This window comes from Heterodontus francisci, chromosome 48 (genome assembly GCF_036365525.1).
Source record: "Heterodontus francisci isolate sHetFra1 chromosome 48, sHetFra1.hap1, whole genome shotgun sequence".
Lineage (NCBI taxonomy): Eukaryota > Metazoa > Chordata > Chondrichthyes > Heterodontiformes > Heterodontidae > Heterodontus > Heterodontus francisci.
This window is the reverse complement of record NC_090418.1, coordinates 6,610,760-6,625,679: the sequence shown is the minus strand read 5'-3', so window position 1 is coordinate 6,625,679 and position 14,920 is coordinate 6,610,760. Positions and strand designations below refer to the sequence as shown.

At 48.9% G+C, this 14,920-nt stretch overlaps 1 protein-coding gene across 3 annotated transcripts; it reads left to right on the top strand.

Moving 5' to 3' along the window:
* Positions 1 to 460: 460 nt before the first annotated feature.
* Positions 461 to 10,285, top strand: LOC137357530 (uncharacterized). Of its 3 annotated transcripts, none has more exons than XM_068023920.1 (2): positions 461 to 1,005; positions 1,314 to 10,285. In XM_068023920.1, the coding sequence occupies exon 2, from the start codon at positions 5,484 to 5,486 to the stop codon at positions 6,636 to 6,638; it is 1,155 nt and encodes a 384-aa protein (XP_067880021.1). In that variant the 5' UTR covers positions 461 to 1,005; positions 1,314 to 5,483; the 3' UTR covers positions 6,639 to 10,285. The 3 variants fall into 3 exon arrangements, with proteins under 3 accessions (XP_067880021.1, XP_067880020.1, XP_067880018.1); XM_068023919.1 differs by having other exon boundaries at positions 1,256 to 10,285; XM_068023917.1 differs by having other exon boundaries at positions 461 to 1,196.
* The last annotated feature ends 4,635 nt before the right edge of the window (positions 10,286 to 14,920 follow it).

Here is a 14,920-nt window from a genome sequence, read left to right as displayed (position 1 = left end):
TTGGGGCGGCCTGAGGTTGAAAGCGGTGCAGTACAAAAGGCGAGTCTTTCTTCACATTGCTGTTTGTAACAGTGACGAGACTCTGGGGAAGAAAAGCCATTCTCAGTAACTCCAGCCAGCTCTGACGCAACAGAAGGAAATACAAAAACACAGCCAAAGCAGAGCTGAAACTACGGAACAGCAGGGGGTTCTAGTTAACTGGCCAGAGAGAACCATGAACGGTGGAGGGAAGCCTCGTCAGCAGACACTTAAAACACTTGCATTCATATTGTGCTTTTAACAGCGCAAAATACTCCAAGGCACTTGACAGGAGCGTAATCAAACAAAATTTGATACTGAACCGCAGAGATATTAGGGACAGGTGATCAAGAGCTCGGTCAAAGAGGTCGGTTTTAAGCAAAAGGAGGAGAGACAGAGAGAGAGAGAGAGAGAGAGGCGGAGAGGTTTTGGGAGGGAATTCCTGAGCTTGGGGGCCCAAACAGCTGAAGGCACAGCCGCCAATGGTGGAGTGATGGAAATCGGGCGTGCGCAGGCGTCCAGAATGAGAGGAGCGCAGAGATATCGGAGGGTTGTAGTGCTGGAGGAGGTTACAGAGATGAGGGGGAGTGGGGCTGCGAGGCTATTGAAGGAAGTTGAAAACAAGGATGAGAATTTATTTTTTTTTTTAAATCGAGGCGTGTTGGAAATGTGGAACTAGTTATCAGAGGAAACACTCAAGGCCATCGAACAGATACATTTAAGGCGAAGCTAGATAAACAGGAGGGGCGGAGGGAGAAATGCAACAGAGTTAAGTGGAGAAGGGCAGGAGGAGGCTCGTGTGCGGTACGGATCTGCGAAGCCGGAAAACCTGCCTCAGCGCTTTAAATACTTTGCAAACCACCGGAATCTCGACCTAAAACAAACTGCTCAACTGCGCAACAGTCTCCACATCGCAATACGGATTACATTTATGCCAAAATGCAACAAAATCCCACCAGAAAGGGAAGTGCCTTCACCGTGACTTTGGTGAGTTGCAGCAGTACTTTTGATGGGGGAAGAGAAAGGGAGAAAACAAGCTATTGCTTTCAGTACGACTCATACAGCACAGGAGGCGTTCGTTCGGCCAATTGTGGTCTGTAACAGCTCTTCAAAAAGAGCTGTCCAAACAATCCCACTCTCTCCTGTTCCCACATCCTGGCAATTCTTTTGCCCACCAGGTATTTATCCAATTCCCTTTTGAAAATGTCTATTCAATTTGCCTCCACTGTCCTTCCAGATCACGACAACTTGCTGCGTAAAGGTTTTCTGCTCACTTCACATTTCGTTTTTGGCAGGAAGGACGGTCTTGCAAAGGAAGGTCCCAGAACAGTCTAACCGCTATTGGTTGAGGATTAAATACTGGACAGGACATCCCGCAGTACCCGAGCTGTGTGCTGGAACAAGACAATTAACGGTGCATTCACCCCTTCCTTTTGGAATTCAGGTGGATGTAGAATTATAGAAACTTACAGCGCAGGAGGCCATTCATCCCATCGTGCCTGTGCTAGCTCTTTGAAAGAGCAGTCATGCTTAGTCCCAAGTCCCTCCTTTTGGACGTGACCCTGTACGTTCCTCATCAAGGACTTATCCGACTCCATTTCAAGATTACTTATGGAATCAGCTTCCGCCACCTTTTGGGGGTAGAGCCTTTCCAAACCCCGACAATTCTCTGGGTGTCATTCTGACTGTGTTCAATTACTAGACACAAGTCGTTAATTACCATTTATAATACAGGACCTTTTCACAGTGTTCCTCACCGACCGACACTGGCGCCCAATCCCCAAACTCCTCTGTTTCAGAATACCCATCTGCGCTTTGAAATCTCTCCGTGGTGTCACCCCCTTCGCCATCTCCGTAACCACCTCCTGCCCTACAACCCTCCAGAAACTCTGCACTCCTCCAATTCTGTCCTATTGCCCACCCCCCCCCCCCACTCCCGTCACTCCATCATCGGCGGCTGCGCTCTCACTCACCTGGGCCCGACAGCATGGGAACTCCCTCCCTTAAAAAGCAGAGAGAGAGATTAAGACATTGCTTCAAACCTAGCTGAGGCTCTGAGAGGGCTTGACAGGATAGATACTGAGAGAATGTTTCCCCTCGTAGGGGGCAGAGTTTCAGAATAAGGGGTGGGTCATTTAAGACGGAAATGAGGGGGAATTTCTTCTCTCAGAGGGTGGTGAATCTTCGGAATTCTCTTCCCCAGAGAGCAGTGGAGGCTGGGTCATTGACTATACTCGAGGCTGAGAGATAGATTTTCGAACTATCCGTGAAGCTGCACCCCACTTTCCCCGTCTCTGCTCTTGCTTAAAAAGATGTCCATCTCGCAACATCTGCCAGTTCCGAAGAGAGGGGTCAACGATTTCAAATGTTCACTTCTGGTCCACTCTCCTCCGCAGCCACTTCCTGACCTGTTGAGCATTTTTTTCTGCTTTTATTTCAAGACGTTAAAAAGACAGCGTCAGGGGGACAGGGGCGCTCCGGATGACAAGACACGCGCCCTGCCTGCCCCAACTCGCGCCGCCATATTTCAAAGCCCGATCTGCAGAGAGAGTGGCCGACCTTGTCGGGTCCGCAGAACCAGCTGCGGGGCCAGGAGCCTCTTGGCGAACCAAATCGCGACTCAGAAGAGGGGCAGCCAAAAAAACCCAGACGGCTGCACTCATGGGTTGCCAATTCTGGCTGGACCCATTCCTGGAGGTTTCATCCCACACTCCCGCCATTGGTCGCCCGACACGTCCATCCTCGCAGAGCCCCGCCTTCCCCCGGCCAAATGGAAAGCCAGCCGATTCTTCGTCATCCGATTGGCTGATTCTGGAGTCAAACAGCCGGCCCCTTTCCCCGCCTTCCAATATCCCGACAGTAATTACAAGCGCTCAAAGAAAGCTCTTTTTTTTTTATATAATGATTTTTCTCCAGGGCTTTGCTCACAGCGAACGCCCTGGAAATTAAACTTGAAATCTTGGAGCTTTGGCGACCCTGGGCTGCATCGCTACAAAGCCAGTGCTCCACGTAACATAGCACAGTGGAACACTGAAGGGTTGTATCCCAGACAGTAGACCACGGCTTTTTGATTTCTAGCCCCCCCGCCGGGAGTGGGAAAGGAGGTAAGCGGGAGCGGAATTGAGATTTTCCAGTTGGCCTCCAGCTCCCTGGAGGCGGTGGGGGACAGTTTAGCAGCCTGGAGGCGGCTTCCCCCAGCAGACAGTGGGGGGGGGGAGCACTCCAGGCAGGGGTTAGAGCACCACCCCCCCCCCCCACCCACCCACCCACCACCAACCAATGTCTGCCTGGGTTCAGCAGCAGCCAGTCACCCTGTGGAAAGGTTCACCCCCACCCGCCGTCCTCAATTGAACGGCGAGCCTGCCCTCTGGCCACTAATTGACCAATTCGAGGAGAGCATCTGCTCCCCACACAGGGCGGGCTTCGGACCCTCATTTGAACATGACGGAGGGAGGAGGGCTTCAGAAGCCAGCAGGAAAGTCCTGCCCCATGAGAGTCAGATTCTCCCCAGACTAGACCAGTAACAGGTGAGATGTTACCGGTAGGTTTAAACTGCAGTGACCGACTGCCTCGCCTACCATGTGGGAGAATCAATGCGCAGACAGTATTATGACTCAAGGCAACAGTGGTCGTTTGGCTTGCTCACTTCTACTTTAATCAGCCCCAAGGGCAAACGAGGTATAACTCGAAAGCAGGATTTAGTTTTAATTGACAATACCACGCTACACTGTACGTCACGAGTAGCATCGGTCTTCCAGTGCAATGGATGGGAGGGAAGGACACCGGTAACGAATCTCTCTCATACCATTAATCACCACAAGACGAGCCTCTTTAAACAGCGTTCAAATCACACGCAGCTTCCACAGTGCGGACTGCGACACCGACCACTCCCTGGTGTGCAGCAAGGTTAGACTCAGACCAAAGAAGCTGCATCACTCCAAGCAGAAGGGCCGCCCGCGCATCAACACTAGCAGAATTTCTCATCCACAGCTGTGACATAAGTTTCTAAATTTACCTGAAAAAGCACTTCAAAACACTCCTACAGGGGATGCAGAGACCAAGTGGGCCCACATCAGAGGCGCCATCTATGACTCAGCTATGACCACCTTTGGCAAACGTGTGAAGCTGTGTGAAGACTGGTTTCAATCTCACTTTGAAGAGCTGGAACCTGTCATAGCCGTGAAGCGCATTCCATTGTTGAACTACAAGAAAGCCCCCAGCGAGTTAACATCTGCAGCACTTAAAGTAGCCAGAAGCGCTGCACAAAGAACAGCCAGGCGCTGCGCTCCTGACAATACCTATGCAGTCGTATTCAACTGGCCTCAGAAACAGGAAACATCAGAGGAATGTAGGATGGCATTAAGAGCGCTTTTGGGACAACCATCAGGAAGATCGCCCCCCTCAGGTCCAAATCAGGGAACACAATCATTGACCAACACAAGCAAATGGACCGCTGGGTTCAGCACTACCTAGAACTGTACTCCAGAGAGAACGTTGTCACTGAGACCGCCCTTAATGCAGCCCAGTCTCTGCCAGTCGTGGATGAGCTGGACGAACAGCCAACAAAATCGGAACTCAGTGATGCCATTGATTCTCTAGCCAGTGGAAAAGCCCCTGGGAAGGATGGCATTACCCCTGAAATAATCAAGTGTGCCAAGCCTGCTATACTTTCAGCACTCCATGAACTGCTTTGCCCGTACTGGGACGAGGGAGCAGTACCACAGGACATGCGCGATGCCAATATCATCACCCTCAAGAACTAGGGCGACAGCGCGGACTGCAACAACTACCGTGGAATCTCCCTGCTCAGCATAGTGGGGAAAGTCTTCGCTCGAGTCGCTTTAAACAGGCTCCAGAAGCTGGCTGAGCGCGTCTACCCTGAGGCACAGTGCGGCTTTTGAGCAGAGAGATCGACCATTGACATGCTGTTCTCCCTTCGTCAGCTACAGGAGAAATGCCTCCATCAACAGATGCCCCTCTACGTTGCTTTCATTGATCTCACCAAAGCCTCTGACCTCGTCAGCAGACATGGTCTCTTCAGACTACTAGAAAAGATCGGATGTCCACCAAAACTACTAAGTAACATCACCTCATTCCATGACAATATGAAAGGCACAATTCAGCATAGTGGTGCCTTATCAGATCCCTTTCCTATCCTGAGTGGCGTGAAATAGGGCTGTGTTATCGCACCTACACTGTTTGGGATCTTCTTCTCCCTGCTGCTCTCACACACGTTCAAGTCTTAAGAAGGAATTTTCCTCCACACAAGATCAGGTGGCAGGTTGTTCAACCTTGCCCGTCTTAGAGCGAAGACCAAAGTACGGAAAGTCCTAATCAGGGAACTCCTCTTTGCTGACGATGCTGCATTAACATCTCACACTGAAGAGTGTCTGCAGAGACTCATCGAAAGGATTGCGGCTGCCTGCAATGAATTTGGCCTAACCATCAGCCTCAAGAAAACTATCATGGGACAGGATGTCAGAAATGCTCCATCCATCAATATCGGCGACCACGCTCTGGAAGTGGTTCAAGAGTTCACCTACCTAGGCTCAACTATCACCAGTAACCTGTCTCTCGATGCAGAAATCAACAAGCGCATGGGAAAGGCTTCCACTGCTATGTCCAGACTGGCCAAGAGAGTGTGGGAAAATGGCGCACTCACACGGAACACAAAAGTTCGAGTGTGTCAAGCCTGTGTCCTCAGTACCTTGTTCGACAGCAGCGAGGCCTGGACAACGTATGTCAGCCAAGAGCGTCGTCTCAATTCATTCCATATTCGCTACCTCTGGAGAATCCCTGGCATCAGGTGGCAGGACCGTATCTCCAACACAGAAGTCCTCGAGGCGGCCAACATCCCCAGCATATACACCCTACTGAGCCAGCGGCGCTTGAGATGGCTTGGCCATGTGAGCCGCACGGAAGATGGCAGGATCCCCAACGACACATTGTACAGCGAGCTCGCCACTGGTATCAGACCCACCGGCCGTCCATGTCTCCGCTTTAAAGACGGCTGCAAAAGCGACATGAAGTCCTGTGACATTGATCACAAGTCGTGGCAGTCAGTTGCCAGTGATCGCCAGAGCTGGCGGGCAGCCATAAAGGCGGGGCTGAAGTGTGGTGAGACAAAGAGACTTAGCTGTTGGCAGGAAAAAAGACAGAAGCGCAAGGGTAGAGCCAACTGTGTAACAGCCCCGACAACCAATTTTATCTGCAGCGCATGTGGAAGAGTCTGTCACTCTAGAATTGGCCTTTATAGCCACTCCAGACGCTGCTTCACAAACCACCGACCACCTCTAGGCGTTTACCCATTGTCTCTCGAGACAAGGAGGCCAAAGAAGACCGACTGCCTCGCCTACCATATGGGAGAATCAATGCGCAGTATTATGACTCAAGGCAACAGTGGTTGTTTGGCTGTTCCCACTTCTTTAATCAGCCCCAAGGGCAAACGCATTAAAACTCGAAAGCAGGATGTCGTTTTTATTGACAATATCATGGTACACTGTACATTACGAGTAGCATCTGTCGTGCAGTGCAATGGATGGGAGGGAAGGACACTGGCAACAAACCTCTCATACCATCAGCATCACAGAGACTCCAGGGCAAGAGGAACACACCGTTAAACACATGCTAGCTAAGGCAGACAGACAACTCTCAAACACAGGAAGGTACAAAGCTATAGGCAGAGCACAGGGCGGTGTGATCAGCTTCGGATTGCTCCAGTCAAGGGCCAGCACAGGCAAAATGGGCCAAATGGCCACCATCTGTGCTGCAATTGTAATCTGCGTTAACAGACATACAGCTGGCAGTCGCGCAACAGCTCTCATTTTTCGGCTAGGTTTATATTCCTTACAGGCGGACCTTTCTAATTCGGTTCAAACCTGCGAGGTGTTGGGTGGGGGCAGTGTGGAGAGGACAGAGTGTGCGAGGGATAATGCTCACATGTGAGCATGTGTAAGAGAATGAGAATTCAAGAGTGAAAGCGTGTGAGGAAGTGAAGGAGAGAATTGCAAGGGAGAGAGAGAGAAAGAAGGTCATTAACAAAGATTAGGATTACAAGATCACAAAGGGTGTTTTATAAACGGAAACACTTTATTTTTGTATCATAAGAATGCTCATTGCAGTTAGCTGCATCATCCTCATCTCACTGAACACGCAAACCTTCAGAGGTTCAAGCATTGTCCCTGAATAGGAAGACAGACTTGCATTTATATAGCGCCTTCCCTGACCCAAGGATTTCCCAAAGTCAATTAGTCAATACTAATGTTGTAATGTCGGAAACGTGGCAGCCAATTTGCTCACAGCAAGGTCCCATATGATCGGATAACACAAGAGCATAAGAACTAGGAGCAGGAGTAGGCAATTCAGCCCCTCGAGCCTGCTCCACCATTCAATATGGCTGATCTCATCTAATCCAGTGTTGCCAATATTGTCCAGAAAATCCGGGAAGAACTCCCAAGCTCTCCTCTGAAAGAGTGGCCAGAGATTATTAAAGTCCGCCCGTGAGGGAAGACAGGGTCTTGCTTTAACGTTGCATCTGAAAGACAGCGCCTCTGGTGACACAGCCCTCCCTCAGTACTGCACTGGGACTGTCAGCCTGTATGTTGTGCTCAAGTCTCTGGAGTGAGGTTTGAACCCACAACCTCCTGAACGTGAGAGGAGAGAGTGCGATCCACGGAGGCACGGTGTTGATTTCATATTGGGACTGGCATACTACAAGACGTGTGACACTTAAACCAATGCATTTTTAGTGTTTCCTCTTGCCTTTCCCCTAGTTTATCACTTTGTGGTACTCCCAGCAATTGTGGCAGACAATTTTTTTGAATTTTTCGAGGTGGTGACTAGATGTGTGGATGAGGATAAAGCAGTTGATGTAGTCTACACGGACTTCAGTAAGGCTTTTGATAAGGTCCCGCACGGGAGATTGGTTAAGAAGGTAAGAGCCCATGGGATCCAGGGCAAATTGGATCCAAAATTGGCTTAGTGGCAGGAAACAGAGGCTAATGGTCGAGGGTTGTTTTTTGCGAGTGGAAGCCTGTGACCAGTGGTGTACCACAGGGATCGGTGCTGGGACCCTTGCTGTTTGTAGTGTACATTAATGACTTAGACGTGAATCTAGGAGGTATGATCAGTAATTTCGCAGATGACATGAAAATTGGTGGCGTCGTAAATAGTGAGCAGGAAAGCCTTAGATTGCAGGACGATATAGATGGGCTGGTAAGATGGACAGAGCAGTGACAAACGGAATTTAATCCTGAGAAGTGTGAGGTGATGCAGTTTGGGAGGACTAACAAGGCAAGGGAATATACAATGGATGGTAAGACCCTAGGAAGTACAGAAGGTCAGAGGACCTTTGTGTCCTTGTCCATAGATCACTGAAGGCAACAGCACAGGTACATAAAGGTGGTTTGGAAGGAATATGGGACACGTGCCTTTATTAGCCGAGGCATAGAATATAAGTGCAGGGAGGTTATGATATACCACATCCTCTTGCACCATCACCCCTTTCGACATTTCATCACTGCTACCCTCCACCCGATCTGAAAACTTCCAGTTTCTTCTTTCCTTCCCCTGCTTCTGCACTTGCTCATCAACTGTTAGCTTCCTGCAGTTCCCTTACAAAAGGCTATCGACCTGAAACACGAACTCTCGTTTCTCTCTCCGCAGATGTTGCCAGACCTGCTGAGTGTTGCCAGCATTTTCTGTTTTCATGTTGGAAAGGGCAGGACTCACTGGGCATACTGTAACTGTAAATTCTTGGCAACAGTTCTGCCTGCTCTTTCCAAAAATCCATCTCTTGCCAGACAAACGCACTCAGACGTCTTAACGCAACAGAAGAATCATCATGGGTTCCAGCGCAGACAGAAAAAAAATATTTAGATGCATTGGGTGACGTGATAGCTTAAATGTTAGTTTCCTCTTTTGGGGTATCAATATTCACAAATCTAGGAAGATGGTAGGGCACACTGATCAGGCAGTTAAGAAAGCAGTGTGGGATATTTGGTTTTGTAAATAGGGGCATTGAATACAAAAAACAAAGGAAGTTATGCTAAACCTTTTACAGAGAGGGGAAAAAAAAAATCACTGGTCAAGTCCCATTTGGAGTATTGTTTGCAATCCAGGAAGGATGTCAAGGTTCTTGGGAGGATGCAGAAGTGGTGTACCAGGGATGAGGGCATCCAGACATATGACGAGACTGGTGAAGCTGGGATCATTCTTCCTGGAGAAGGAGGAGTGGAGATTTAATAGAGGTATTCAAAATGATGAGGGGTTTTGATAAAGCAAGTAGGGAGAAACTATTTGCAATGGCAAGTTGGTCTGCAACTAGAGGGCATAGATTTAAAATAACTGGTAGAAGAACCAGAGGGGAAGTGAGGAGGAAATTCTTCACAGACAAGGGTTGGTGAGGTCTGGAACACAAAGGCAACTGGACATTACTTGAAGGGGATTAATTCGCAGCATTATGGGGAAAAGCTAGGGCGTGGGACTAATTGGGTAGCTTTTTCAAAGAGCTGGCACAGGAATGACGGGCCAAATGATCTCCTCCTCTGCAGTGATTCAATGATTCTGTGAGGCTTTGAGCTACACAGAATGCCCCAAAATTGCTGCTTTATTTAACTCTCAATAACTCAACAAAAGCCAGGGCTGAGTTATGTGTCAACAGTGCAGAAACCAAATGTCAAGAAAAGGTTAACGGTACAGGAATATTTGAATTCCTTCTTCACAGCCCAGCACTGTGTACAATACAGGACAAGAGAACAAAAAAAAAAAAAATCCTCTCTCTGCAAATCCTCACAAATCTTAAATGTCAAGGTTGCTGGCAGCTGAATAGACATTCACAGAAGCTACACAGATAATGCTCGGTGGGATACTTTCATCTTGTTGGCAGCCCGCGCGCTGGACATGAATCAAATAAAAACACCACCTCTCCATCAGAATTAGTGGGAGTCTGAACTGTAGACGAACAGAACTCTCACACAGAAATGGTTCTTTTGTGCACCAGCAGCAAATATGAGTCTTGTTCAATAAAATATTTCAGCTGCTTACGCAAACGCTTCCTGCTCTGCGTGAAAACGGGGCTCAAATCTACAACGCAGGCCCTCAAACCAAACACCTCCTTCTCTTCTACCTTTTTACAAAAGTACCGAGGGGTAAGGGACTCTCAGTTACGTGGAGAAACTGGAGAAGCTGGGATTGGTCTCCTTGGAGAAGCGGTTAAGGGGACATTTAACGGAGGCATTCAAAATCATGAAGGGCTTTGATAGGGTAAGTAAGGAGAAACAGTTTCCAGTGATAGAAGGGTTGGTAAATTTGCAGGGCTATGGGGGAAGAGAGAAAGAGGGAGCGGGATCAACTGGATAGCTTTCTGTGCTCTAAAGGTTTATGATCCTTGGTCATGTTTGAGGAGAACCTTTCGCTGCACGACATCCGGCTGGAGTCACAGTGAAAATGCTCACTGCCACAAAATGAAACTGGTCGGCGAGTAAGACACTCAAGGGCTCACGTCTCGGAGTGAGGATTGAAACCAGAGGTGAGTGTGAGATTGTACCGACTATAACAAAGTGACACTGCTGGGGTGGGGGGGTGGGGGGTGGGCGTTATTGCAGATTAGCCTGCCTAGACTAAAAGGGGTGGGGAGGGCAGAATCTAGAATAAATGACCAAGCTCTAGGAGCAATATTGGTTTAGGTATAAATATTGACCAGGATAGCCGAGAGGAATTCACTACCCTTCGGCGAAATAGTTGCTCTGATAGTTTGTACATCCACCCGAAGGGGAGGACAGAGCCTCGGTTTAATGGCTCACCTGAAACGACGATGAGCACACCCTCAGTACTGGCAGTGGAAGTGTCAGCCTGCCTTATGTGCTCAAGTCTCTGGAGTGGAATTTGAACCCACAAACTTATGACTCAGAGGCAAGACTGCTAACTGAGGAACTGAGCCAAGTTCACTGGCAAAGCTGTAAGTCCAGGACCTATGATTAAAGTTTCTGAGCAGTGTTAATAACTAGCTAGGTAATGAACGTCTTCAAATGCACCCGGGTCGGAAACAATAAATTGTAGAAGTCATTATAATGCCCCCTCTGCTCCTTACTGACGTCTAAACAAGGCTTTGCTTTCCTGGATCTGTGTCAAAGCCACTTTCAGAACAGACATCTGTGCAACATCCACTCAACTAGCTTTCCGGGGCCTGACATGTTTATATCAGATCTTCAGTAACAAAATGCAAGGTTACCACAGAACAGCAATAAAGTTAAATGTCGAAACTGCAGTCTTTCATTAGGAGTCTTGGCAAGATGACTTTTTGGATATTTTTAGGGCAGGTACAGCACGGGGTTAGATACAGAGTAAAGCTCCCTCTACACTGTCCCCATCAAACACTCCCAGGACAGGTACAGCACGGGGTTAGATACAGAGTAAAGCTCCCTCTTCAGTGTGAGATGTTAATGCAGCATCGTCAGCAAAGAGGAGTTCCCTGATTAGGACTTGCCGTACTTTGGTCTTTGCTCTTAGGCGGGCAAGGTTGAACTTGTGTGGAGGAAAATTCCTTCTACTGAAGACTTGAACGCATGTGAGAGCAGCAGGGAGAAGAAAATCCCAAACAGTGTGGGTGCGAGAACACAGCCCTGTTTCACGCCACTCAGGATAGGAAAGGGGTCTGATGAGGTGCCGCTATGCTGAATTGTGCCTTTCATATTGTCATGGAATGAGGTGACGATACTTAGTAGCTTTGGTGGACATCCGATCTTTTCTAGTAGTCTGAAGAGACCACGTCTGCTGACGAGGTCAAAGGCTTTGGTGAGATCTATGAAAGCAATGTAGAGGGGCATCTGTTGTTCGCGGCATTTCTCTGTAGCTGGCGAAGGGAGAACAGCCCGTCAATGGTCGATCTCTCTGCTTGAAAGCCACACTGTGCCTCAGGGTAGACGCGCTCGGCCAGCTTCTGGAGCCTGTTTAAAGCGACTCGAGCGAAGACTTTCCCCGCTATGCTGAGCAGGGAGATTCCACAGTAGTTGTTGCAGTCACCGCGGTCACCTTTGTTTTTATAGATTGTGATATTGGCATCGCGCATGTCCTGTGGTACTGCTCCCTCGTCCCAGCACAGGCAAAGCAGTTCGTTAGAGTGCTCAAAGTATGGCAGGCTTAGCACTCTTGATTATTTCAGGGGTAATGCAGTCCTTCCCAGGGGCTTTTCCGCTGGCTAGAGAATCAATGGCATCACTGAGTTCTGATTTTGTTGGCTGTACGTCCAGCTCATCCATGACTGGCAGAGACTGGGCTTCATTGAGGGCGGTCTCAGTGACAACATTCTCCCTGGAGATGCTGCATTAACATCTCTACACTGTCCCCCATCAAACACTCCCAGGGCAGGTACAGCAGAGTTGGGTATCATTCCTCAGCTGGGTTTAGAAGGTGCTGTTGAAGAAGCTTTGGAGAGTTGCTACAGTGCATACCAAGCATGGTAACACACTGTAGTCAGTTCTGTGACCAGGCTGCACTGGTCTTGAAGACAGGACACCCCTCTTCAATATTCATCCAAATCACAAATCTCATCTTTGCTCAATAAAACATTACACTCCTGATATCTACGTTTCCCCGAGGCAACCGTGCTGCTTTTATCGTTTTCTGGGCCAAGGGCTCGTCGGAGAATTAGCGAAGACAGTGGAAAGGTTTTCCTTGATGTGGGGGTTAAATCTCCATCTCCGAGCTGTAAACTTCAAGGCAGGTCTGAATCCCAGTTACCTTCGAGTTAGCTGACCTTCGCATGGGGCAGTGTTTAAATGGGCTACCATATCCCCACGTAGTTACAGTACAGAAACACAGGAGGTGCATTCCCTTCCTAGCTATTATATACCAGGGTGAAGGAGGGGAGGGGATGTGAAGACCTCCACAGTCCAATACCCTGCTGGCACTCCCTGTCGGAGACAGTGCACAAACTCTGGCCGACTGCAGTCCCCTCCGCCCCCTTCAACAGTACACCGAGTGGAAGAAAAAAAAAGAGACTTGCATTTCTATAGCGCCCTTCATGATTTCAGGGCAACCCAAAGTGCTTTACAACCACTGAAGTACTTTTGAAGTGTAGTTGCTGTTGTAGTGTAGGAAACGCAGCAGCCAATTTGCACACAGCAAGATCCCACAATCAGCAATGCTATTATCCACAACAGCAGACGCATGGAAACACCACCACCTGCAAGTTCCCCTCCAAGTCACACACCGTCCTGACTTGGAACTATATCGCTGTTCCTTCAAGGTCACTGGGTCAAAATCCTGGAACTCCCTAACAGCACTGTGGGTGTACCTACAGCAGACTGACTGCAGCGGTTCAAGAAGGCAGCTCACCACCACCTTCTCAAGTGCAGTTCAGGATGGGCAATAAATGCTGGCCTCGCCAGCGACACCCACATCCCATGAACAATTTTTTTTTTTAAATGTGACATCGATTGAGGGCTAAATATTGGTCCCAGATCACCAGTGAGAACTCTCCTGCTCTTCTTCGAAATAGCGGTCGTGGGATCTTTTACATTAACCCAAGAGGGCAGACGGGGTCTCGGTTTAATTTCTCATCCAGAAGAAAGCAGCTCAGACAGTGCGGCACTCCCTCAGTACTGCGCTGGGAGTGCCAGCCCAGGTTTCTGTGCTCAAGTCTCTGGAGTGGGACATGAACCGACAACCTGCGGACTCGGACGAGAGGGTGGGCGACCCGTTGAGCCACGGCTGATGTTGAGGGACTCAACGCCTTCAGAAGAGGAGGGGAGGGGAGTGGTGGGGGGAGTAAAAGAGGGCATGACGCTACAGATGATTAAAAAAAGAAAAACTGGCATCCTCAAATTATTTGCGAGCAGAGAAATGCATCCAGACGTGTGAAAACCTCACCGAGGAAAATTTCAGGGGGTTTCCCCTCAGAACTGTTATGCAACAGGCACACACACGTGATAAAACATGCGTGTGGAGGGTTGGAGTGAAAATCATCTGAACATCTCAAAGTGAGGAGTACCCAACCACATCAGAGGTCCCACTCAGAGCAGCAGCAGCTTAGGTACTGTGCAGATAACTCTTCACCATCAAAGAAAGAACTTTCATTTCTATAGCACCTTACATGCCCCCACGATGCCCCAAAGCGCTTCACAGCCAGCGAAGTTCTTTTGAAGAGTAGTCGCTGTTGTAAAGGTAGAAACATGTCTCAATCCCAGTCTCAGAGGCGCGCAACGGCAGCAGTGTGGACACACCAAAATATACTTCCTCCTCCATACACAACTGGTACAATTCTATCATCCCAAAACCTCAACCGTCACATCCCATTTGTTCATTCTCGGTAGTTAAACCTGAAATCCCATCGCAAAGCAAACATGTGCACGGAAGATTTTCATTTCATTTCCCAACTGGATGCCCCCATTGGCTGAACTACTCTGGTGTAGTGAGTACTGGAACGTGCACACAGCAAGCTCCCACAAAGAGCAATGTGACAATGACCAGATCATCTGTTTAAGTGACATTGGTTGAAGGATATACATTGGCCCAGGACACTGGGGAGAACGCCCCCTTGTTCTTCCACGTCCACCTGAGGCGCCAGACGGGGACCATGGTTTAAAGGCTCATTTCTAAGAATGACAGTGCAGCACTGGGAGTGTCAGCTGCCATTACGTGCTTTTGTTTTCCGGAGCGAGACTTGAACCTGCTAACCCAGAGGCGAGGGAGCTACTCACTGAGCCCTGGCTGCCACACAGATTAGATCAATTACCACAACTGGTTCCCCAGACAAACTTTGCACACGCCGATTAACAAGCATCGGCCAAAGCCAATTGTCAGCTTGACACAGTTGGTCGCGGTCTCACCAGAACCAGAAGACTGTGGCTTCAAGCACCACTCCAGCGATACCTAGAAACAGAGAAAGATGTATAGCACAGAA